This window comes from Eleutherodactylus coqui, chromosome 6 (assembly GCF_035609145.1).
Source record: "Eleutherodactylus coqui strain aEleCoq1 chromosome 6, aEleCoq1.hap1, whole genome shotgun sequence".
NCBI classification, from domain to species: domain Eukaryota; kingdom Metazoa; phylum Chordata; class Amphibia; order Anura; family Eleutherodactylidae; genus Eleutherodactylus; species Eleutherodactylus coqui.
Window position 1 is genome coordinate 51,016,341 of NC_089842.1, and position 25,583 is coordinate 51,041,923.

At 45.7% G+C, this 25,583-nt stretch overlaps 1 protein-coding gene across 1 annotated transcript; it reads left to right on the forward strand.

Moving 5' to 3' along the window:
- The first annotated feature begins 896 nt into the window (after positions 1–896).
- On the forward strand, positions 897–23,007 carry ANKRD65 (ankyrin repeat domain 65). Its single transcript, XM_066606801.1, has 4 exons — positions 897–1,158; positions 9,848–10,046; positions 12,053–12,602; positions 19,924–23,007. Exons 2-4 carry the CDS (start codon positions 9,850–9,852, stop codon positions 20,170–20,172), a joined length of 996 nt encoding a protein of 331 aa, XP_066462898.1. The 5' UTR covers positions 897–1,158; positions 9,848–9,849; the 3' UTR covers positions 20,173–23,007.
- The last annotated feature ends 2,576 nt before the right edge of the window (positions 23,008–25,583 follow it).

Here is a 25,583-nt window from a genome sequence, read left to right on the forward strand (position 1 = left end):
GCAGTGATTGCCTCCAAAGGATTCACAACAAAATATTGAAAAAAAAATATTTTGTTTGGGTTATGTTTATTTGTCCAATTACTTTTGAGCTCCTAAAATGTGGAGTGTTTGTAAAGAAATGTGTACAATTCCTACATTTTCTATCAGATATTTTTGTTCAACCCTTTAAATTAAACGTTACAATCTGCACTTGAATTCTGTTGTAGAGGCTTCATTTCAAATCCAAATATATATATATATATATATATATATATATATGGCAAATGATGGCTGAAATGATGGCTGTAGGGCTGGCTCCAAATTTATATAAGCCCCTGGACAATAGAGTCACAATGATTTCCCTTATGCCTCGACTTCTTTCATTCACCCAGTGAATTATACACCAATAATGATATGTTTGTGTTTTTTTTGTAAAAGTGACAATAACCATATTCTCCTATCATTTTTACCAAAGTACACCATAAAAAGCCATGCAAATATACCCTAAGAAAAGAGGCGGCAGCTGTATCCCGCAACCTTTGTCATTTAAAGAGCTATTCCTATGTCAGACCTTTATGGCTTTTCCCCAAGGTCATAAAGGCGGCCATGGGTATAATGGTTGCCATGCCTTTTTCATCAACAGACACTGGTTAAATTACCTTTTTTTGGAGAAAAAAAAAAAAAAGAACAATTCAGTGACTTAAATGTTCTGTTCTTAGTAATTCTTAGCTCGATACATTTTAGCACATGACAATGTTTGCAGAATGCAACACTAACACTCAAAAGTCTTGACTTCTCCCAGTGCCTAGCACTGTCCTCATATGTCTTCTACACCTATTGTGTTCGGCCCCTTCTGTGCTCCTCCTCTGGCCGGTCCCTTTAGTGCTTGGTGATGTTAGTGGGAGTCATTAGCAGATTACCCTTTAACAGAGAGAAGCTCAGTAGGGGAACAAGTTTTTACTTGCCAAGGTATCCAGCAAGTGTAATTGCACAATGTCTCTTTTGTTTGATCTTCTCAATTTCACTTCCAAGTCAACCTGCTGAGTTCAGTGTGTGCGGCGCAGTGTGAAGTAGTAGGTTGTGGTGGAGGCAACGGGTAATGATCTTAAACTTCAAGACTCCTGAGAGTGGAGCCCAGCCGTGAGACTGGACGGACACTGCTGACCAACCACAGTTCAGGTAAATCTCAGATAACTATTCATTCCGTCACACTTTGCTTGTTACTGAGGGGTTTTTTTGCATTTTTTTTTTGCACTGGAAAAACCCCATCATCCTTATATTACAGTAATCTGAATAACCTTTATTAACTCTTTATATTGTAGGTTTATGTCATATGGGTCAGTTATACAACGAGCAGAGAAATGTATGGACCATACTGCACCTCTGTGTACCCATGACTTTATACTGAGGCACATTGCATGCTGTGTTAGGGATTAAACAGATGGATGCTCCCCGCTACAGAGCATATTAGCGCATGAACTGTTTTGTTTTTTTTATTATTCAATCTCTGTGCTATTGCGCACAGGCTTGAAAAAAAAAGCAGGAAAATAGATCTTGCCCCTTCTTTTCCGCATGTAGAAAAACTACATGCGAGAAGGATGGGGCTAGTCCTATCTTTTCTCGTACGTAGTATTAATGCGCAAGAATCCCAATAGAGAAAACAAAACCATTGAAATCAATGGTTTTGTCTCGTCCCGTTTTGCGGCCGTGATTTTCAGGGACGCAAAATGGGGCAAAAACATGCCCTTTTGTTTAACCCTTTTCAATCCACTGTCTGATGTCTGAAGACATTATGATTTAAGGCTGTACAGCTCCGATGTTGGAAGACGTCCGTCAGGGTTCTCTTACTGTATATTGCCAACCTCTCTACTGTCGGACGCCTATCCAACGTGTCACCTCATGCAGTACTGGCTTTAGCCAGCAGATAGCGCCATTGTATAATGGCAGAAAAAGAGTAACACCCTTAGGAAAACCAGGATACAAATTGGATTAGAAAGGGTTAAGCCCTTATGGAGGTATTCTCTCTCATATTCATTGCCTCTAGGGGAGAGTACATTCCTACACAAGGATGCTATAAAGTGGCATTCACGAAGCCTATGACTCCATAATACTGAACCATAGGCACAGTGGAGGAGATTTACTAATTAAAATGTGCCAGAATTCTGGGCTTGACTTAGGATCACCAAAAAATACCGGCCAAGGTAAAAAGGGGGCAGGGTTTAAGGGTGCAGCTTACAATGATGTATGATTTTACTATCGTTATTCCACTTAGCAATTTATGACTGCACTGACTATTACCCTTCTTATGTTCAATCTTAAGAAGTAACGCATCAACGAATGAAATATAGTACTGTATAAAATTCAATGGAATGGAGCAAGACCGTGTGGCCCAATAATTATCAACCTGTCGGAGCACGCGGTGTGTCCTCCGCACAACTTGCCTTGGTCTGCAAACAGTAATAGTGGTCCCCTCTCTGTGGCGCCAACAATAATAGTGGTCCCCTCTCTGTGGCCACAAGAATAATAGCAGCCCCTCTCTGTGGCCCTGTCTTTGTGGCACCAACAGTAATAATGGCCCCCTCTCTGTGGTGCCCACAGCAGTAGTGGCCCTCCCTCTGTGGTGCCCACAGCAAGAGTGGCACAATCTGTGGCGCATCCACACTCCAAATGCTACGGGATATCGCTCCTCTTCCTCCATCTTCACCTACATGGAAGATGAAGGTGCTTCCATGTGGCTCTGTGTTGGCACTCAGTCGGAAGATGAATCTAAACTGAACTCCTTCCCGCTCTCAATCTCTCGCATTTATAAACCTCACCTGTACCACATGACAAGACAAACTGATACATTTACATGCAGGCAGTGATTTTATTACTGTTAACCTCTCGAGCACCACAGCTATGCAACACACACTGGATATGACAGGACAAGGTTTGCACAGTCCATCTACATAGGACAAAACATGTATGACATTTATGGAGGGAGCAGGATGGTGGTCTGGGCCACTACAGAGTATGAGTGGAAGACACTAAATGTTCAGACAGCAAGGCATGAGAAGATCCAAGATAAGGCCAAATTTGTTACGCCACTGGAGGAAAGAGTTCTAACAGGAAGGAGTGTTCAGGAGGTAGAGGAAAGGCCCCAAATGAGCAGCACAAAATCATGTCCTGAGGCTTTGGCACTTAGAGTTCATTAGGGACTTTGGTTATGGCAGCTTCTGTACAGTGGTGGGTCATAAGCCAAATTATAGATGGTCAAAAGAATTTATGGATGAGCGGTGGAAGGACAACTCAGGCTGGACATGTGCAGAGAGTTTTTAGGCAAATGCGAGTAATGAGATGGGGTAATAACTAGACAGAGCATGGGTGGAGGAATATTAACATCATATCCAGTCACAGCTCAAATGAAAGTGATATACACTGTTTGTAGAGATATATGGAGGAGAACTGGGAATAATGGATGCAACTGAATGCCAAATTTGTAGTTGGTCATTGAGTTGCGGTTACAGTAGGTCACATAATCTGGAATTAATGCATTCCTCTGGCCTGCACCACTGCACAGCTTGAAGGGAATGTCTGGTTTAGAAAACGAAATGATCTACTAGGGCATTCTGTGTTATCAGAAGAGAGCAAGGCCCCTCATTCCTAACTATCACCAATTAGCCAGAGCAGAGAACAGTTACAGTCAGCTATTGTCCTTTTGGAACACCCTATCCTACTTGCCTGATGAAGAACCCTCAGTAGGTTTGAAAGCTTGCTGTAAGAGTATCTCTTATTGATAGCCGTTACAGGATATCATATCTACAAGATTACTCTGTTTCTCTTACTGAGAACAATCATATTTTGGAAGACCCAGCATGTTAGTGTGTTACTCGGCCCATGGATTTCAGTGGACACCATGTAATGCTCCATTCCCGTGGTATCACTGTGGGGAAAGCGAACATTTCATGACACGTTCTACCCCTAGATTACAGCTGATTGCTGAGGACTGAAGTAGCAGGACACCCTGCAAGCAGCATGAGCGCCCTTCTAACGAAGTGGATTGGGAAAAATGGACAATTCCTTTAAGATATCATTTATTCAACGTAACCCCACAGCACAAAAGGTTCAGTCTTCCTTCCGGGGGTGCATATGGGCTTTCTGTTTAACATCCCAAAAACAGAACACCTGGATGAAAAATCTCTGTCATTGAAGGAGTTTTCAGCGAATTCTGCCATTTTTTCTATGGATGACCTATTTTTTGGATAGGTCATCAATAGATGATTGGCAGAGATCCGTCGCTTGGGATCTTAGGCCGATCAGCTGATTCCCAGCACAGCTGCTAGTGCAGACAGTACAGGAAGCAGATCGATCACGCCGTCTATACTTCAGTGGTAGGGCAGACACAGCTCTAGGAACTCTGCCTGCACTACCAACCCCATCCCGGGCCACTGCAGTGCGGATGGCATGATCTGCTTCCTGCGCTGTCCATACTGACAGCAGTGCTGGGAATCAGCTGATCAGCAGGGAACGTGAGCAGCAGAACCCCACGATCATCTATTGATAGCCTATCCTTAGAGTAGGTCAACATTGGAAAAATGCCCGAAGTCCCAGACAACCCCTTTAATGAAATCTGATGAAACAATCAGCCGGTTTCCATTTGTTTCTGCCATTTTGGTCCAGAAAGAATAATGGGATTCACCACGCTACGGAAGGGAAAACGACTGAAACGGATACCTGTTGGTCTCAGTCATAGCAGATTTCATTAATTGGCTGAGATATTTTCCATACAGACTGCTGTTTTCGGGATTGTAACTTTAAAGCCTCACAGCACCCCGAACAAGGTGTGAACAAGCCCTACAATAAAACTAACAATATTATTGAAAGTATTGATGGGCTTTACATGGCACATACGAGATATGGACTATAGTTTATCATGCTGGGATATGGGGGCTTCGTGCCGTCCCTGAGGGGCACTGAAGGCAGGTAAGGAAATTTTAGGAAATGTTGATATTATTTTTAAAGAAACAGCTTTTCCCCACATGTATGCAGCCTATCAGCACAACCTGCTTTTCTAATATGTGTTATTAAACATGTGAACATTACGTGAGTGTTTTGCATACTTGGCATTTACCAGTAATTGCATGTTATGCTTTACATCTTCTGATGATTACTGCACAAGGTATCTATTTACACCCCTTTTTAAGAACTGCTTATTGCGTACAGCTGTCTAATGTTCTACGTTTACTGAAGACTGTAATTAGCATTAGTCATATTATGTTTTACGTGATAATCACCATAGTGTAGTGCTGATTAATGGCTCCTTTCTCCTAATAAATCAGCTTGGACAGGGCTGCATTGTTCATTCTAAACATGGCAGGCCAGCTGACTTTCTAAGGGCGCCTTCACACTGGTGAGAAAATCGGGCGATTTTTCCCGCGCTGCGAGACTGAGTGAAGGTGCATGATTATGAAGCCAATGAATTTCAATGGTTTCATTCTCATTTGCGATGTTTTCACTCCTGCAATGCTGCAAGAAAAACAAATCGCAGCAAGCCCATTCTTTTTGCGATATAGGCCATTGTTTCCAATGGGGCCAGTAGCAGCGCCGCCGGCCCCATTGAAAGCAATGGGAGATGATCGCGATCCCCTGCTGCAGCTGTGACAGCTGTAGCAGGGGATTCCTTCAGCCCCGCAGGGATGTGAGACTGTCACATCCAGGGATTTAACCTTGTTCTCAATGGGGCCGGAGGGGAGTCCCTTCATCATTGAACACTTTGACAGCAGTGGCACGGTTTTCAGTGATAAAGGGTCACAGCAGCGGCTGAGATCACAATGTTCTCACACTGCTTTTTAAGGGTCCGACAGCTGCCCCCCCCCCCCACCTTTAAAAGCAATGGGGTGAAGGGAACCCCCAAAGTGATGCAATCAGGGGTTTTTAGGTTTGCGAGATCATGGCCCGATATCACTCTCGCCAGTGTGCAGGAGCCCTAAAGATGCTTTCAGATGGAACAATTATAGTTCCAAACATCGTTCAAATGAGCGAAAGTGAACTATAAGCGTTTGGCCTAAACGCGAGCCAACGAATGAAGAGGTATTGTTCCATTTCCCTAATTTGCATATTTCCCAGAGGAGCATGGATAGCCTTATCAAGTATAAAAATTTGTCTTTTTTGAGCGATAATCGTTCTGTCTATATGCGCTGCTATCGTGCACTGTTCGTTCATCGCTCACTTCTAGCCAGCTAGAAATTAGCGATGAGCCTTATGCTGCCTGTCCACGGGTGTTGCAGTATCTGCCGCCCGGGAGCAGGAGCCTGCAGACGGATCTCTGCTGTCGACCTATCTGACAGATAGGCTGACTGTGGAGAATCACGGCAATTCGCAGCATGCTGCGATTGGCCTCCCATGAGCAGAGAATCACAATGATTCTCCGCTTGTGGACGGGGGGGCGGGGCGCTTTCCATAGCAACGCCAGATTATCGCTGCGGGGAAAACAATTCAAAACGCCCGTGGACAGGCGCTGATTTTCTCAGTGGGCGGCACTAATAGCATTCTTTCAGCTGGTATCCTGCTGGAAATATATAAATACCAGCTGAAAGCTCCGAGAACACAGCAGCTGTATACAGAAGACAGCGCTCCAGCTGTCTCCTACATACTCCACTCAGAGAGCTCAGCTGGATATTAGCTGAGCGCTCCGAGAACACAGCAGCTGTATACAGAAGACAGCGCTCCAGCTGTCTCCTACATACCCCACTCAGAGCGCTCAGCTGGATATTAGCTGAGCGCTCCGAGAACACAGCAGCTGTATACAGAAGACAGCGCTACAGCTGTCTTCTGTATACAGCGTGAGCTTCGTTCACACACTAATAAGCTCTTTAGCAGATAATTAGCAACTTAAGAGCTTATGCAAAGTGAACGCTCAAAACTGTCACTTTCACTGCCGTTTGAGCGAATTTTGAGCGATTATCTTGCAGTGTAAATGCACACAACGATATCGCTCAAAAGATTGCTTTTGAGCAAATTTTGAGCGTTAATTGTTATGTCTAAATGGGCCTTCAGTCTCCTCACTCACCTTTAAGGTGCTCTCTTTAAGGAGAGATGATACACATTTATAGGCCTCTCACTAGCCAATTCAGAAACCTACTGCACTTTGATCAGGGGCAAAACAGTCGTCTGTGGTATTCTGACTTGGCTTTCAATCCGCAGTTGTTGTTATAAGGCTTGTCTAAAAAGTCTGACACTGACTTGTAGGTATGGTGCCTTCCAATAGATGGCGCTGCAGAAGTATTGTCCCATCTTCCCTATTTCTATGCTTTCTTGCAAGCCCAAAGATGCACAATTTGCACACACAAAAATTAGACACGCATATGTGCACGCAAATATGAAACACCCATCGCGTAAAAGCGCTTATGCCCGTGTGACACTGGCCTAAAACATATCCGGGTGCTATTGTAGAACCAGTGTACTCCTCACAAGGCTACAGCCAGCTCTTTAGTGTAGGGAATAATTGGTTAAAGGGGTTGTCCCTCGCCGAAACAGGTTTTTTTTTTTTCAATAGGCCCCCCGTTCGGCGCGAGACAAATCCGATGCATGTGTTAAAAAAAAAAACGGATAGTACTTACCCAAATCCCCGCGCTCCGGTGACTTCTTACTTACCTTGCTAAGATGGCCGCCGGGATCTTCACCCACGGTGGACCGCAGGTCTTCTCCCATGGTGCACCGTGGGCTCTGTGCGTTTCATTGCCGATTCCAGCCTCCTGATTGGCTGGAATCGGCACACGTGACGGGGCGGAGCTACAAGGAGCAGCTTTCCGGCACGAGCGGCCCCATTCAGAAAGGGAGAAGACCGGACTGCGCAAGCGCGTCTAATCGGGCGATTAGATGCTGAAATTAGACGGCTCCATGGAGACAAGGACGCTAGCAACGGAACAGGTAAGTGAATAACTTCTGTATGGCTCATAATTAATGCACAATGTACATTACAAAGTGCATTAATATGGCCATACAGAAGTGTATAGACCCACTTGCTTTCGCGGGACAACCCCTTTAAACCACGCACTAATGCTCTGATAAACGTAAAAATATCCCACAGCTCTATTACCAAGTCAAAACTACCACACTTATCGCGCTACGGGGTGTTCATGGAGCTGCAAGGCTGACTTAATAAATTCCATTTCTTAAGGATTAGTTCGGCTCTGGGTGAACGGAGACATGCAGGTTGGGTAGATGTATCTAAGGTCTGCAGCAGGGAGGTAGCTAAAGACTCATGGGCCCGGGTGCAAAAATTTATCTTGGGGCCCCTCAACTTCTCTTAACCCCTTAACGCAGAGGCGTAACTTGAAGCTCCTGGGCCCCAATACAAAACCTGTAACAGGGCCCATAACTATGATACTTTATTCATAGTACTGGGCTTCCTATATGGAGAAGAGAGGTCTTATTGGCCGCCTAGGGCTCCTGGGCCTGGGTGCAACCGCATCCCCTATATTTACGCCAGTGTCTGCAGGAATTCTGACTCTTTTCTCTCTGTACTATTCACAGATGTACATATCATAGAGACGGATCATGCAGCAATCATAGGGAACTTGGAAAGCAGGTCTAGTGTTGGTTGGTCCCACCTTCTTCTACTTTGGCAAAACTGGGGACAGTAATGGGGGTCTTTGCTTTGGGCCCTCTTCTATTTTACATACAACAGTGGTTTTGGCAAGTAAAGTTAAGCAGGCAGCCTTTCTAAAAAACAGCATACTATTAAATATTGTACATTGTTCCAGATCTGCACAGTTTCTTCATGCCAATACGCGTGCAGAATTGAACCAGGGGGCTGGTCAGCTGATAGCCTCTTCTGTTCAGTCATTTTCCCAGCGATGCGGTATCATATGGTGGATATGTGATACTACATGGTTATGGGGATAAAAGACTATGGGGTTGATCATCTTGCCTGAACACTATTTAAAGATATGGTTTACAGCAGCCTCATGGCCAACAGACTCACAGAATCACAAAATTCTATAGGAGAGTCCCTTTGCCCTTTGATGATAATGAAATGACTATAAAAAGTTATTTTTTAAACAGGAATTGTCAAACTATTATTAGGCTTAGTGTTCCGAATGAAAACTGCAGGATTTCAGGATTTCATTAAAATATAGATCATAAGATTGAAAAAAAAAATCACAAAAAATTATTTGTAAATATGTTTAACCCAAAACAACTTGATTTATACAATAGGTCATTTTCTGATGGTACCTGGTAAGGGCTCATGCCCACGGCCGTGACGGACTCCACCAGCGGAATATCGCAGCGGTGTCCACCACGGTGCCCCCAGAACCCTCATACTTACCACTCCAGATCCGCCGTACGCGTCCCGCATGGAGAGCCGGCGCGTATGCGCAGTACAAAGCATGGCACGCCAGCAGTGTCAGATGATGTGGACAGCGGTGGGCAGGGCCGTGTATTCACGCAATACTTCTGCTGTGCTACAGCAGAAGTATAGCGTGACAGCCAGCTTCCATTGACTACAATGGAAGCCGGAAGCGCATTTTCCCACGGCATTTAGAACATGCCGCTGTTTATTTCACGCTGCGGAATTCTGGGGTGGAATTCTGCAGTGTGAACATTGAGCTATTAGGTTCTATAGCAAGTAATAGCTGCAGGCAACGCGCTGGACGCGGCAGAAATCCGGCCATGGGCATTAGCCCTAAAGGTGCTTGTGCAGGTCCACATTGCCCACTCGTACATTGGGCTTCACAGTAGCCACATTTACTGCCTGTATAACACCCACTCAAACACTTGAATACCCTCACATCTGTAGGACAGACATAGAACATTTGAAGCTTTTTGTAGCCCTTTATTTTGAAGCCTAATGAGTAACCTGATAATCTTGATCTTCTCCCGTAAGATATGCAGCAGAAAGTAGGTAGTCTGACTCTGGAGGCCGAGCTGGCGAGAAGATGCCTACAACTGAGCGAAGAACTTAGTCTGCCAGAGATGTTGGGCCAAGCCACCTATGAATGGAAAGCCCTCCATTTGGTTTCCTGGAATGGTAACATGCGTCTAGTTAAACAACTTCTACAGCAAGGAGAAAAGATTGATGACAGGTATGTGTAAATAGCCGTCTGCACTGCTCCCTTCACGCCTCAATTGCTAAGATTCTTTTGCAGACATAAATCCATCTTGACAGCTCGGGGCTTGTTGGGTTCGAATGTCCATAGAAGGTACTAATTTTAACTCCATCCTTTAAGAGTGTTAATCCTCGGCACACGTTGGCGATTACTGACTACAGTCCCTTGGCGCCAAGCAGTTGACTGAACAACAGTAAAGAGACACCTTAGGTTATTCTAGACAGGGCAATAGACGGGATTTCAATGGGAGGAATGTTGGAGACATACTGTATGAGGACATTGGTGTCATTTGAGCTATTTCTTATGTTCGCTTTACTGTGACTTGACAAAGCAATTACCGTATTTGTTAATCCCAATTCACTTCCAGTTATGGTGTTTCTTCAGTTTTAGGTTGATCTCGTTGTTGATTTGTCAACAGACGTCTGCCCTGAGAAAGAAGTGACATAACAAGTGGATTGATGTCTCCAGGACATGTAGAAACACAACCCCAGTGTAATAATTGACGGGGATCTGACTTTCGGCACACCTGCTGATCAGCGGATTGAAAGGGGGTCATGGTGCTCCATTCCCTGCATTGTATACACAGCTCTGTATTTTTGGTAGTCGCTGTGCCTGGTAGTGCAACTCAGTACCACCAGAATAAATAAGATTGAACTACAATGCCAGGCACAGCCATTGAAAGTACACAGCTATGCCTTGCATACAAAGAAGGAAAAGGAGTCCCTCACAGATGATCAGCAGCTTGCTAAGAGTCAGAACTCCACTGATCTATGGATGGTCTATCCTATGGATTGGTTGTACGGGTAAGGGTGCATGCACACGGTCGGAATTTTGCTGCAGAATCCGTAGCGGGCGTCCAAATACTCTCCATAGCATGCAATGGAAAAGTGATTTTTCATGCACAGGAGCGGAAACCAATTGCGGTTTCTGCTTGCAGAGAAAGAATCTCAGCATGCTCCATTTTTCTGTGGTGTCCACATGGATGGTTTCCATTGAAGTCAATAGAAGCCGTCCAACCCACGGCCTGTCTGCAATTGACATTTCGGATGGGCCGCAGACTCCATGGGAAAAGCAGGAGCTTGAAGAAAAATCTGTACTGCGCATGTCCAACGGCGAGCCATGTGGACCATCTGCAGTACAGATAAAATGAACCAAAAGCAGGTACGTGTGGGCGCATGCAGAATCCGACCCGCCCGTGTGCATGTGGCCTAAGACTTCACATTATGGGGCCATGATCAGCATTGTACACCATGCAATGGCATACAATATCTCTAGGCCCCCATGCAATAAAATGTGCATTTGCAGTGATTAACTGTTGAGGAAAATGCAGTAAACTGTTGATTGTGGGATCAAGAGCCTTAAACTCATGCTGTATATCTATGATGGTGTGGGATACAGGCCCTTTTCGGGTAAAGTGACATATTTTAATCCAGCTTGATCCTTTTTATCAAAGACTAAACTCATCAACTGTTAATAAATACAGCGCAGCCTATAAAACACAACTTTCGGCTTGATCATTGATCCACTGGCGTAACTTCAAGCTCCTGGGCCTCAATGTAAAACCTGTAACAGGGCCCCCAACTATAATTCATAGTACTGGGCTCCCTATATGGCGAGGAGAGGCCTTATGGGCCCCCTATTGGAAGGGCCATCAAACTGTAGAGGCAAACCTTATGGTTGATATAAGGCCTTCACCCAACTTCCTCAAGGGTGGTGCTATGCAAAACTCCTCCTCTCCACAGACACTGCAATGTTCTTTTCATGTAACACGCTACCATATTAATAAACAGTGAACCCTCCTCCTCTAGAATGAGGTCGTGAAGCAGTATGAACCCGCACAAGGGTAATTTTGACTTTTGCAATGACATCCCCACATAATCAGGAGGCATCTAGCTTTCTAATTTAAAATACTTGTGTAGAAGTGTTTTTGACTTTTTTGCTCATCTCCTATGATGATCAAACACATGTTTTGTCTTCTTCAGGGACGAGCTTGGCTGGACTCCTCTTCACTGTGCAGCATCCAATGGTCACCTAGCTACAGCAAAGCTCCTGATCCAGAGAGGGGCTTCTGTGAATGCCCAGGATGCTTCAGGTTGCACCCCTCTCCACCATGCAGCATGGAGTGGCCATACACACTTGTCCGAAATGCTATTAAAGCGTGGGTGCAGTGCTATTGCCCCTACAAAAAGAGGTCTAACCGCTTTACATTTAGCAGCAGCTAATGGCCATACACTCATTGCACAGTTATTACTGAAGCAAAATATAGACCCATGTATCAGTGATAACAACGAGTGGAGTCCATTGCACTGGGCAACCGTCAGCAACCATGTCCATATCATGGAACTTTTGAGTGAACACAAGGTCTCCCTGGAGTTGGAAGCTTCGGGGAACGTAACGCCTTTGCATGTTGCAGCGGAGACTGGAAAATTGGAGGCTCTGAACTATCTCCTGGAAAAGGGGCTTGATGTCAATGTCCAAGACCTGCTGGGCCGAACATCTCTGGCAATTGCAGCTAGTAATGGTAGCTTAAATGTAAGTATTGCTGCATGATAAACATACTAGGTAAAGGTATAGTTTCCATAAAGGCAGTTCATGTAGCTGCTATGAGGCTCCAGGAGAAAGTGGACCAAGCCCAGGTTGGCTTTGTCCTACTTTAGTGGGTGGTGACAAACCAGGCGCTACAGCGTTAACAGGGTAGGGCTGTAGCTGTAGTTGTTACTAGCCTTAACACATATGAAGACACTATAAATGTCATAGTAAGGAGATTGGGTTAAACGTCCTTCAAGTACTTCAGTCTCAAGTGGTTTAGGGTCCCCATTTTAATCTTGGCCCCTGTCCTCTACGGAGGGAAGCATTTTTAGTAACTAAGACAATCAACTCGAACAAGGAACATGATGTTCTTATTTATTATACACAAGAAAGAAAAGAGACACGTAATTAGTTCAAGCCTTTGATCTGGGAGAGAAACAAAAATGCATGTGTATCTAGTTGACAGATAAAAGCACATAGAAGGACAATGAGTCATAATCTGCCATAGACATAACATACAGTAGCTGTCAGACAAATGGAAGAAATGGAGATTAGCAGCTGCTAGATGAGTCTGATGCTGACTATCTCAAGGTCTTTTTTACACGGGTTGATTATCATGCAAACCATTTTTAATGGTCATTAGATCGATCGGTTTGCATGAAAAGTGTGCAGTGAAAGAAGGATCATCTATAAATCGCTGATCGGATATTTCATGCAGCCAGTCCAGGTATTTGATGTGTTTTTATCATAAGCACACCTGATGCAACTAATGAAGCCCTTAATTAGTTGCATAAGGTGTGCTTGAGACAACATCTGACTTGCAAATGTGTGCTTTTTTAACCCCTTCCCTCCATATGATGCATGGCAGCGGGGTACTTCCCGCAACTGGACATACCCTTACGTCATGTGGATAGCGCGAGATCATAAGAGATCTCACGCTATCTGGCAGTGGGAGCTGGCTGTCACTGATAGCCGGCCTCCTGCTGCAACAACAGGGGTGCATCGGAGATGCGACACGTACAATAAGTTGAACACGCTTTTTATCCTGCACAGCAAAAAGTGTAAAGAAAACTGAGGCAAAATGCAAATTTTTAGCATTTTGCCGCTCAAAAAATGCAATAAAAGTGATCAAGAAAGCCGTATGTACCCAGAAATGGTAACAATAAAAACTACAGCTTGTCTCACAAAAATTAAGCCCTCCCAGAGCTCCGTCCATGAAAAAATAAAAAAGTTATAGGACTTTGAATGCAGCGATTTAGAAAAAAAAAAGATCTCCAAAAAAAGGGTTTTTATTGCAGAAAAGTGGAAAAACCTAAAAAAATATAAGAATTTTGGTATTGTTGTAATCGTAGCGGCCTGCAGAAAAAGTGTATTGTGTCATTTATGCTGCATAATTAACGCTTTAAGAGGAAAAAATCTTAAATCTATGGCAGAATTGATGCGTTTTCTCTCCCTGCAATCATAAAAAAATAATAACAGTTTTACAATAAAGTACATGAACACAAAAATGTCACCGATAAAAACTACAGCTCACCATGCAAAAAACAAGCCCTTAGGGCTCATGTCCACGGGCAAAATAAGAATTAAAATCCGCAGCGGATTTTAACTCTTCTCCCGCGCGCGGATCCGCACCCCATAGGGATGCATTGACCACCCGCGGGGTAGATAAATACCCGCGGATCGTCAATAAAAGTGATTTTAAAAAAAATGGAGCATGAAAAAATCTGGACCATGCTCCATTTTCATGCGGGTCTCCCGCGGGGACGGCTCCCGCGGGCTTCTATTGAAGCCTATGGAAGCCGTCCGGATCCGCGGGAGACCTAAAATCTGATTTTACTCACACGCTCCGCTTCTTCTCTTCTCCGCGGCGCCATCTTCTCTCAGTCGCGGCCGGATCATTTTGCTTCGGCCCGGCGCATGCGCGGGGCACGTCACCGACGTTATCATGCACATCCGCCGAGCCGAAGAAAGAAGATCCGGCCGCAACGCAGAGAAGATGACGCCGCGGCGAAGAGAAGAAACGGAGCGGATGGGAGGTGAGTTTATTCTCATTTATTCTTATTTTCAGCCCTCATGTCCGCGGGGCAGGAGGGACCCGCTGCAGATTCTCCATGGAGAATCCGGAGCGGGCCTGATTTTCCCCGTGGACATGAGGCCTTATACGGCCGCGTCGACGGAAAAATAAAAAAGTTATGGCTTTTGAAAAATGAGATTAAAATCCGCCAAAAATCGTTTGGTCCTTAAGCCCCAAATAGGCCATGTCCTTAAGGGGTTAAGGGATTCTATTCAGGGAGTTAAATAACTCGGAACACTGCAGTAGTCATTAAAGGGCTTGTCCCGCGGCAAAACATAACATTTTTTTTTTACACAGACCCCCAGTTAGTCCACAGAAATGCCCCATCCATGTGTTATTTTTTATTTTTTTTAAATTCCTCTTACCTGGATCCCCATTCTGCAGCTTTGAAGATTCTTCTTTCAAAGATGGCGCCGCTGGTCTTCTCCCACGGTGCACCGCGGGTCTTCTCCCATAATGCACCGTGGATGTTTTTCTCCATCCTGCGTTTCACTGCCGATTACAGCCACCTCATTGGCTGATTGGCACCACGTGACGGGGGGCGGAGCTACGTGATGACAGAGAAGGGGGAGGAGCCAGGACGCAGCTCGTGAGCCCGGAGATTACAGAAGAGGATTCTTATCTGCGCAAGCGCCGACTGTTACGGCGATCAGAGAAGAAGGCTTCAGTCGTCGCCATGGAGACGGGGACGCCAGCACTGGAGGGGGTAAGTGAATAACTTCTGTATGGCCAATATTTAATGCACGATGTATATTACAAAGTGCATTAATATGGCCATACATAAGTGCATAACCCCTTTAAGAGTGGCATTCAGTGCTGCATTTGGAGAAACCACTTGTTATATTAGTCGTGTTGAGCTATTTAAATTGTTCTTGATTCTTTTTTCAAACAGCTCAACGTTTGTAAATTTGGCTATTAAAGGGGTTGTCTCGCGCCGAAACGTTTTTTTTTTTTTTCAATAGGCCCCCCGTTCGGCGCGAGACAAACCCAAGGAATGGGTTAAAAAAAAATATATATATATATTACTTACCCGAATCCCCGCTCTGCGACGACTTCTTTCTTCCTTCTCCAAGATGGCCGCCAGGATCTTCACCCACGATGCACAGCGGGTCTTCTCCCATGGTGCACCGTGGGCTCTGTGCGGTCCATTGCCGATTCCAGCCTCCTGATTGGCTGGAATCGGCACACGTGACGGGGCGGAGCTACGATGACGACACGGGACCAGCTCTCCGGCACGAGCGGCCCCATTCACGAGGCAGAAGACCGGACTGCGCAAGCGCGTCTAAAAACGCCAGAAGACAGCGAATTTAGACGGATCCATGGCGACGGGGACGCTAGCAACGGAGCAGGTAAGTGAATAACTTCTGTATGGCTCATATTTAATGCACGATGTATATTACAAAGTGCATTAATATGGCCATACAGAAGTATATGACCCCACTTGCTGCCGCGAGACAACCCCTGTTACCATACAGTGCGGCACGGGGTCCCGCGGTCGGCGCGCGTCGCTCCGGCGTCGGCTCCAGCAGCCTGGAGCCCTGTGTCGAGGTCACCCCAGCAGCTTGGATTGGCCAGTGGGCGGCGGCATGGGCGTGCCCGCCCGTAGGGTGCCGCCCGCACTCCTCTGTGCTTCTTATACAGCAGTGGGTGGAGTTGCCTCCTCCCACTCTCCGCCCCTGGGCGGAACCTTGTGGTTAAAAGACTGGCAGTGAACTGAGCTCACTGCCAGTTATTGGTTCTGCATGCACCTAGCCAGTCTGTCTGTGGATCCCCTCAGTCAGTCCCTAGTTGTCGGTCAGCTCCCTCTGGTCCCCTATTACTCAGTCTGTTTTTGTTGGTTCTGTTTGCCTCTAATCTAGTCTGGCCCAGTCAGCACTAGTTGCTATCCAGCACCCTGCCAGTTTGCCTGTGAGTTCCATCTCCAGCCTTGTAAGTTTTGTTGGTCTGATTCATCTGCCTCCTCTGTCGGCACTCTGTTCCCCCCATTAGGTAGTTTCCTGCTTGTCAGCCGCCAGGTCCCTAGCCAGGGCAGGGACCGCCGTCCAGTTGTCCGCCTGGGGTTAGCCAGGGCCGAGGCAAGTAGGCAGGGACAGTGGGGTGCGGGAAGATCAGGGCATCCCACTTGGCGCTTGGGGGGCAGAGTGCCGTAACAACCCCTTTAAACATCATTTGTAATGGGGGTTGAATAATTGTGATTGCACCTGTATATTATTATGATAATGGGACTTCTTCTCTTGTAGTCACTTGTGTGACTACTAACTTATCTTACGGGCTTCCAGCAGCTCCTAGCGTAGGAACTATAAAGGGTTGTTAGAGGGGTTTTTCCGAGATCGGAAAAAAATTGGTTGAACCCATCTGAAAAATCCTCTAACGAACCAGCATTATCACTTCATTGGTCTGCTCCAGACTTTGTTTACGTGGCTGCAGCAATGGCGTGGCTGTTTACCCAAAGGGGAAGATCGAATAATGCCTCTATATCGCCACCTATGGAAGGCAGAATTCCTGCAAGTCAGTGTCAGACCTTTTAACAAGCCCTGTAACAATGACTGGCAATTATGAGCCAAAGCCAGAATAACCATACACAGACAGCTGTTTCTGGGTGATTGTCCTTCATGAGTGTGTAGCAGGCTTAGTTAGTGAGAGGCCTATAGACATAGTTTGGGAAGGGTATCTTGCCAGTTCATCACATTCCAGTCTTCAATATTTCTCCGCTTCAGGGCATCGTCGGTGCATAGGATTCCAAAACTGAATTAAATACCCAGCACTCAATTCAGCATATTTCATTAAAACATGTTAGTTCATATTTCTAAAAGGCTGACATAAAACAGGATATCCTGTAAGGTTACGTATTTCAAACCACTTGGGTTCTTCTTACTCATCGCTCAATTGCATGGCAACACGGTTTCCACACTTATACCAACAAGTGGCTTTCACCTCCCACATAACACAGGTGCAAAATAATGCCTCTGTTGATACAATAAGCACAATATGTCCCAACTTCATACCATGACTTCACCAGCTTATTACCGAGTTTACATACAACTCAGTGTGAGAAGTGCAGATTACAATTCATAGGCTGTACCACCAGAGGTCTCAGGATACAAATAAATAAGGATATACGGGATATTGTAAACCCATGCTCATTAGAGATGAGCGAGCGTACTCGGTTCGGGTGTTTTTGCACTCGAGCACCGCTTTTCCGAGTAACTGACTACTCGCACGAAAAGATTCGGGGGGCGCGGGGGGTTGCAGAGGGGAGTGGGGGGGGAGAGAGAGAGAGCTCCCCCCTGTTCCCCACTGCTACCCCCCCCCCCCCCCCCCGCTTCACCACGTCGCCCCCCGCCCCCTGGCGCCCCCTGAATCTTTTTGTCCAAGTAGTCAGTTACTCGGAAAAAGCGGTGCTCGAGTGCAAAAACACCCGAACCAAGTACGCTCGCTCATCTCTAAATGAAATATGTTGGGAGCATTGGGACATTTTTTATTAGTCTATCATGGAGATACTTCATATCCGTAAGTAATCTCATTTGAGAAGGTGATAAAACCAGGCAGAGATTGGATATGCTAGCTCCGTAATGGGTATACCGGCATGTCATTACTGCAACCAAGTAAACGGAGATTGGCACGGACCACCGGAGCCGATTTATTACAAGTATAATGTTTTCTGTTATTTTATGGCATTTCTTCCCTTTAGACAGTTTTATAATATCATAAAACCCCTTTAAGTCCTAACATTGGGCTTCCCACATCCATTGTTCTTCTTTGAACCAGTACTCCTTTACGCTTTCCTCACATCTCGTTTTTGGCTACATTAGAGGTATATATTAGGAATGTTGCACATATCAAATAGAAAGAGGTTCCAGCTCACCAATTGTAAAATTTTGGCTTCTTAAAGGGGTTCTGTCATTAGAAAACAAAAATTCAATACTTACCTATTCCTCCCCCTTCAGCCTTCTGACCGCATCTTCTCCACGCCAATCCTCTCCAGTCTCCCAGGTCACCTCACCTCTAGCTGGCCGATTCTTCTTCTTCCGGTGATGAAGCATCCATTGCCAGCATTATCCTGCCTGCAGGCCAATGTATGCTACGTCACTAGAGATGTGGCGTTCATAGCCTAGCAGGGAGTGCTGAGCTATTACCGAGACTGCGCATGCACACTGTCTCTCTGCAATAGTATATGAAGAACTGTGGCGAGACAGTGTGCATGCGCAGTCTCGGCAATAACCCAGTATTCCCTGCTAGGCAGTGAACATTACGTCACTTGTGACGTAACCTACACTGACCTGCTGGAAGGAGACTGCTGAGAATGAACGCTCCATAACAAGAAGAGGATCCAGCCGGCTGGAGGTGAGGTGACCCGGGGGACTGGAGAAGTTCAGTGAAGAGAAGATACAGTAAGAAGGCGGCCTGGGGAGGAATAGGTAAGCATTGATTTTTTTTTTATTTTTTTTTTTTAATGACAGAACCCCTTTAAATTGTCACTCTTTATAATGATGGTGCATGGGAGGAACCTGCCGCAGCATTCCAGGACAGTCAGTACATAAACCATCTTTATTCATTGAGCGCTATGTAGCCTGGAAAGGAGAAGGCAGAAATGGTTAACAACAGCTTCTTTCTTCTCCTCTGGGTACTCAGCTGTGTCTGACAGCCGAGAACCTGACTGCTCCTGCTTCATTGCAGGAGCAGAAGCTTTAATCTTGCGCCATATTTCTGCTATCAACTGGGATTAAAGTCCAGGACCAAGTGCCGTATATTTACCATGCTTGGTCCTTAAGGGGTTAAAACTACTTAAAAAAAAAAATTTAAAACAACATATGCTCCCTGAAACTTCTTACGCGTTTTGAACTATAAGTCATAGCATGTCATACTACACTTACCACTTCCCTCGTAAAACACTCCTGTTCCTCTAGCAGAGGGGTGTCAAACCCATCTGTGCTCTAGCATGTACAAATGCTGTGAATTAACCCTGCAAATACCAAGGTGCCATGCATCATACAATAAACTGACAACACATTAAATCGGTACATATATCATTAAAAAAAGGACAGATCTGGTTTAGAATTTAATTGTTTTGGAAAAGAGGACACTGTGCCTGTTTTTGGGCAAAAACCAATATAAGACAGTGTCTTACTTTCAGGGGAACCCAGTAATTACCAAAGGAGGTGTGGATGGAGTCTTACGTGGGTGTTGGTGGTGCCCTTCCATATGTTCTCATGCATTTCATGGTTCTCTTTGCCTTCTTCCCTCTTCCAGGTTGTCCAGACACTTTTGGATAATCAAGCACAGTTGAACATTGCAGACAATCATGGCCGCACCGCCCTACACAAAGCCGCCGCAGCAGGACACCTGGATGTCGTACAAATGCTCGTCCAGAATGGAGCGTCGTTGACTATAAAGGACAGCCTACGCCTCACGCCAATGCAGAGAGCAGCCATGATGGGACACAGTCAAGTAACTACTTACCTGCAACGAGCACTACCTACAGTTCAAAATGTACTTTAGTTCTGCACTTCTCTAAGGGTGGTGCAGCTTCTGAGCAGCGGAGATAGCAGGGTAGATTGAGGCCTTGTCCCGGGGTTCTACCATGTCCTCCCCTGGGGGAAGCACGGGACCCATCCAAATTATTCCTGGGGGAGTTTCACGGGGGAAAACCTAATTTGCGGTTTACCTTAAGTCCTTGTCACTCGTGACGCCACTGTTCCGTCCTCTGTGATGAATCTAGACGTTAGGAAATAAATAGCAAACACGCAGGGACAACTTTCTTGAGCAGAAGCGGGAATGGTCGGTAAAGCTTGTTTACTCAAATAAACTGTTACAGTCCAAAACTTTACATCAGCCAGCAGGGTACGAGTGCAAACACAATCGTAATGTGACAGGGAGGATTCACAGGATAACAGATGAATCCACAGTCCCAGTTATTTGTAGGGTTCTGCTCCCGGTGACACTCTTTCTCTCTCCAGCTCTCTACTGGTAACACTCAAGTTTGTAAGTAGCACTCAGCGCTGCCTGGCAGTTCCTCTCACTCACTCAGTCCTCCATATTAAAAGCAAGGAGGCCTGGGTGAATTGGGCCCAGGGCACACATCACCTCTTCCATCCTGGGGCTCCTCGTAGGACGAGGCACAGACTCTCCTACTCACTAAAGAGCTTACTCTTCCACAAACTCCAACTCGGACTCTTGAAGGCTTGTCTTGGTAAGAAGACTCTTGGCAAAACTCTCTTTGCACTCTCCCTTAGACTCTCTTGCATTCACCTTGCAAACACAAATATAAAGCATGATCAAGTGACACACAACAAGATACATTTTCCAGACATAACCCAGGCGTTAACCCATTCAGTGCTGCAGAGGTGCAATACACATCAAATGCACACACATTGAAGACTAACTAAAAATCAAGCGACTATCCGCTCGTGCAAACAGGAGCCGTGCATCTATGAATGACTGCCTGTTTACAGTGAATGGAGGTGGGCGGCCGGAAGAGATCTCCACTCACGGAACGACTATCATTCCTGCATAAAGCATGGGAGTGATAATCATTCTTACTTCTCACTGAGTGTAAACGCTCCCCGTTTAACGCATCACATAGAATGGCGAGAAGTGAACGCTCAGCGGTGACCTGCCTGTCTGAGCGTTTTGCACGTCACCCGCTCGTGCAAAACGTTTAGCCGACACTCGTCCCCTGTACATGAAGCATTAGGCTTGCAGGTATGTGTCTGTTAACAAATTGTCAGCTGTTTCCGGTAAGAACCAGCAGAATTGTGATTGCAGCTCTGTAATTGAGGATTTTCACCAAATAAATAATGTAATATGATGTATTTAGAAAGTTACTTAAAGTGACCCTCTAGTTTCGGGATAAAATTGTATCCCGGGACAAGACAGAGTTGAAAGTATATCACCTGCCTTTGTTTTACTTTGTTGCCCCTCCAATCCACTACTTTTGAGCCACGTTTTTAGCTGTCCAAGATGGGCGCAACAGTTTTCTGACTACCATTGTGTACTGCTCTCTGTTTGGCCAGTGTTGATCACATGAGCAGTTCTGGCCAATCGGAGATATGATGTATTGGTAGTCTAACACTACCAATGTACTTTGGACATAAGGTAAAGGTTGCGTCAATAATCTTGGATGGGCAAAAACTGGACCTGGAATCGTTGGACGGCAGAGAAGAACGACTGAAGAACGACCGCAAATCTTGGAATTACTCAACACACTTTTGTGATGACTTTATTAGCAATTTTTTGAAAATGAACCCTTTCTGATCCAGTGTCTGACCTCATTGGACATTAAGATTTCCCTGCATAGCTCCGATGTCGGACGAGGCCCGAAAAACGTCTCTAACACTGTGCAGGACAGAGCTCCGATGTCAGAGGCTGTTCTGCGTATGTATGTAACAGTATACAGGACAGCGTGAGACGGCAGAGTAGCAGGTTGTATCCCCAAGCGTGGGAGTAGCCACGGACCAACAGTGTAAGATTAGCGACCAACCGGACCTCTACCCTTAGGGTAAAGTGCCCCTCTAGCGTGTGGGAGGAGAGGGAGACTTCCACCCCGCATTGCAGTGCACTGCAGTGGCATTGCCGAAGACCAGCACTGCACACCTCAAAATCTGGAGACGACGCTGCTAGAATGCGTAAACGTGAGCGCACAACAAACCCCGGCACCATATGAGATAAATTTACCGTGCCCAAGGTGGTGTTTATGGGCTCGCGGGGGACTGTAAGTTATGGCAGTATAGATGAGGAATGCAAGGCGTTGCAAGGGTTAATTATGGAATAGTAATGTTTATGGTTATAGTGTGAAGGGATGCGATGTACAGTGCTATATTGATGTGGTGCAATGTATATACAGTATATGGAATGGTGCAGTGGGGCACATGGCCTAGAGTTCATATGGAATCGAGAAATGTAACGTCAGAGATAAACCGCTAGTTGATGATGATGATGATGATGATGTAACAACCTCTGGAGATATGGATGACATCTAAGACGCGTGATGCGTTCACTATGAGGCATTGTTGGGGCCTATGGCCAGCATGATGATGTATGTAGCGGTAACGCCACATTAATGAGAAGAGACAACAGATGATGATAATTATGAAAACAAGTGATGAAAATGCCATGTGCCTTACTGCTGCCAGGAGGAACTAAGGAGGTACCCATGTAAATTTTGTCGAGAGATGATGTGTGATGAAAGCATTTATTTACTAATTAAGAGTACTAACGGTATTACTTTACGTGAGTTTATGCTCCCCATGTATTACGTAACATTAAACCGTCCTATGGAGCGTAACCTGTTTATTATGCAAAAGGTCAGTAAAAGTTATTATTTTGTTAAAAAAATGTGCCGCCTCTGCCTCCGTTTGTTATTGCTGCGTCATCCTGAAGCTCCGTCGCACCACCAACCACAACCGGTTACACAAAAATTGAATATTTCAAAATTCTATTACATATATTTCATTAGTATCGTTTGGCTGATTTGTCATATTTAGATTTTTTCCTATTTTTCAAGCGAGCATCCTTGTGGAGGAGCCGATGAATGAGCGCCATGCTGCGGCTGTAATGCGTCACATGACCATTCCTAGAATATAGGTCTTTAGTTCATTTCATGCGTATAGCGCGTTCTATCGGTTTCTGGGAAATGTAGAAGACTCGTACCTCCAGGGGTTTTACAGTAATCATGGGGGGGGGGGGGGGGTCTCCATTATTACTATTGTAGATCTGCATCAGTCTTCTCTAGCGCCCCCTGTATACAACAGACAGTGCCGGCCTTACATGGTACGCGTAGTGGAATTATTTTTTGTGCTCGCCCCTATCATAAGAAAAAAAAAACAATATATATTGCACTGATGGGCAGTCTTCCTGTATTGTGCTTGCGTAACATAACCACACCAGAACAGCTCAATGAATAAATACTGTACCAGAACCAAGCTCAAAACATAAACAAAGCATGAACTAATGTAATATATAGATACGATACCAGAACTAAGATCATAACATAAATGAGGGTTAACAGTGATAAATGTAAGGTTCACACAGGGCAGATTTGCCACGAAAATTCCGTCTGGAATTTCGCCGCGGCAAATCCGCCTGCGGCCGCTAATCCCGGGATTAGCCAGTCATGTGGACGAGATTTCTCAAAAATCTCGTCCACACGGGACGGCCAATCGGCTGTGGTTAATCCGGCCGAAACCGCGGCTGCGGCGCGGCTTTGCCAACCGCAGCATGTCCATTCTTTTTTCTTTCCGCTGCGGCCGCGCTCTCCTCTTTGGGAGCGCCGGCCGCAGCGGAAGAGCGAGTGGCCGGGCCGCTTCAAAGCCGCGGAGCTTCTCCCGGTGGAAATCTCGCGGTTTTTGCTGCGGCATTCCGCTGGGAATCCGCCCAGTGGGAACCCAGCCTTAGGGCTCCTTCACACGAGCGTTGCGCTTTAACGCTGCCTGCGTTTCTGCCGCAAGTTGCATGAACGAAGAATAGCTGTGACTTTTTATCCATTTACACAGCCGGCTGCGGTGTATCGCAGGGAAAATACACAGCAGCCCCGAAATCCCTCGGTCGGCAGAACTACTAGTAATCCCTTTTAAATGCCTCCCTAGAGGCACCTGTCTGTGTTTCGCAGCACCCATCATGGTAAACTATCTCCCATCCCTTTTCTGACAGCTCCTGTTGACTCCCTTGGGAGTCTGTGGAGCCGCTAGCGTAATTTTCGGTCAAAAGATAGGGCAAGGCCTATATCTTTTAGCAGCTTGAAATTTCGGTCACTGATGGGCTATTTTTTTCGGTCGCACATTTTTGCGCAGCAAAAAATCGTTTGTCTGAATGAATACATTGGAAACCAATGCTTCAGATTGGCACGTTAGCCGCGTAACATTGTTCTGTGAACAAGGCCTAAATGGGTAACCACTGGGCAAAACCAACATGGAGAAGGACTTGGGAGTTTTAGTTAACCGTAAGCTTAACTGGAGCAACCAGTGTCAGGCAGCTGCTGCCAAGGCAAATAGGATCATGGGGTGCATCAAAAGAGGTCTAGGGGTACATGGTGAGAACATTGTTCTTCCTCTTTACAAATCTCTGGTCAGGCCACACATGGAATATTGTATACAGTTTTGGGTATCGGTAGTCAAGAAGGACATATCAGAGCTTGGAATTGACGGACTACAATACCCAGAGAGGTTATCAAAATTGGGATTATTTTGTTTAGAAAAAAAGACAGCTGATGGGCGACCTAATAACTGTATAAATATATCAGGGGACAATACAGAGGTCTCTCCCATCATCTGTTTATACCCAGGACTGTGACTGTAACAAGGCGGCGCCCTCTATGTCTAGAGGAAAGTAGGTTTCTACACCGACATAGAAGAGGGTTCTTTACTGTAAAAGCAGTGAGACTATGCGCAATATGCGCAGAATATCACCCATTGATTTCAATGGGCTCATTCCCATTACCCGTTGCGCACATGCATGCTCTACTTTAGTGCGCATTTACGCACCAAAGGCCACATAGGGGTCTATGGGCGATACCGGCGGGGAAAAGAACACATGGGGAACTAATTATGTGAAGTAGCCATTTAACGCAGGGTACGGCTGTGTGCCATGTGAAATGTCCCAGCAAACACAAGAACTACAGTAATGTGCAGTAGCGCGCATGAAAGCGTGACATACACTACGCAAAAGCGCTAAATGTGAGGCGCTCCAGCAATATACTATATACCTGATGAAGACCCCAGTGGGGGGTTGTAACACTTTGTGCATCTCTTTACAATCTGGTCTTATATATCAATTTCTATTCTGAAATTCACGTTTCACTACAGCGCCCCCTATGTAGCCTTTCCTTCATCTCTGTGAATTGATGGAATGAAGTGTTTTCAGCAGAGTCTGTCTTCGCCCAGGTGGCCGCTCTCCAGGGAATATTGGCAATTATA

Bases quoted from the DNA above. Each gene is read 5' to 3' on its own strand.
- ANKRD65 (XM_066606801.1), top strand. From the start codon at position 9,850: ATGCAGCAGAAAGTAGGTAGTCTGACTCTGGAGGCCGAGCTGGCGAGA. The intron at 10,047-12,052 runs GTATGTGTAAAT...TGTCTTCTTCAG, and splicing joins GGAGAAAAGATTGATGACAG to GGACGAGCTTGGCTGGACTC. The intron at 12,603-19,923 runs GTAAGTATTGCT...TCCCTCTTCCAG, and splicing joins CTAGTAATGGTAGCTTAAAT to GTTGTCCAGACACTTTTGGA.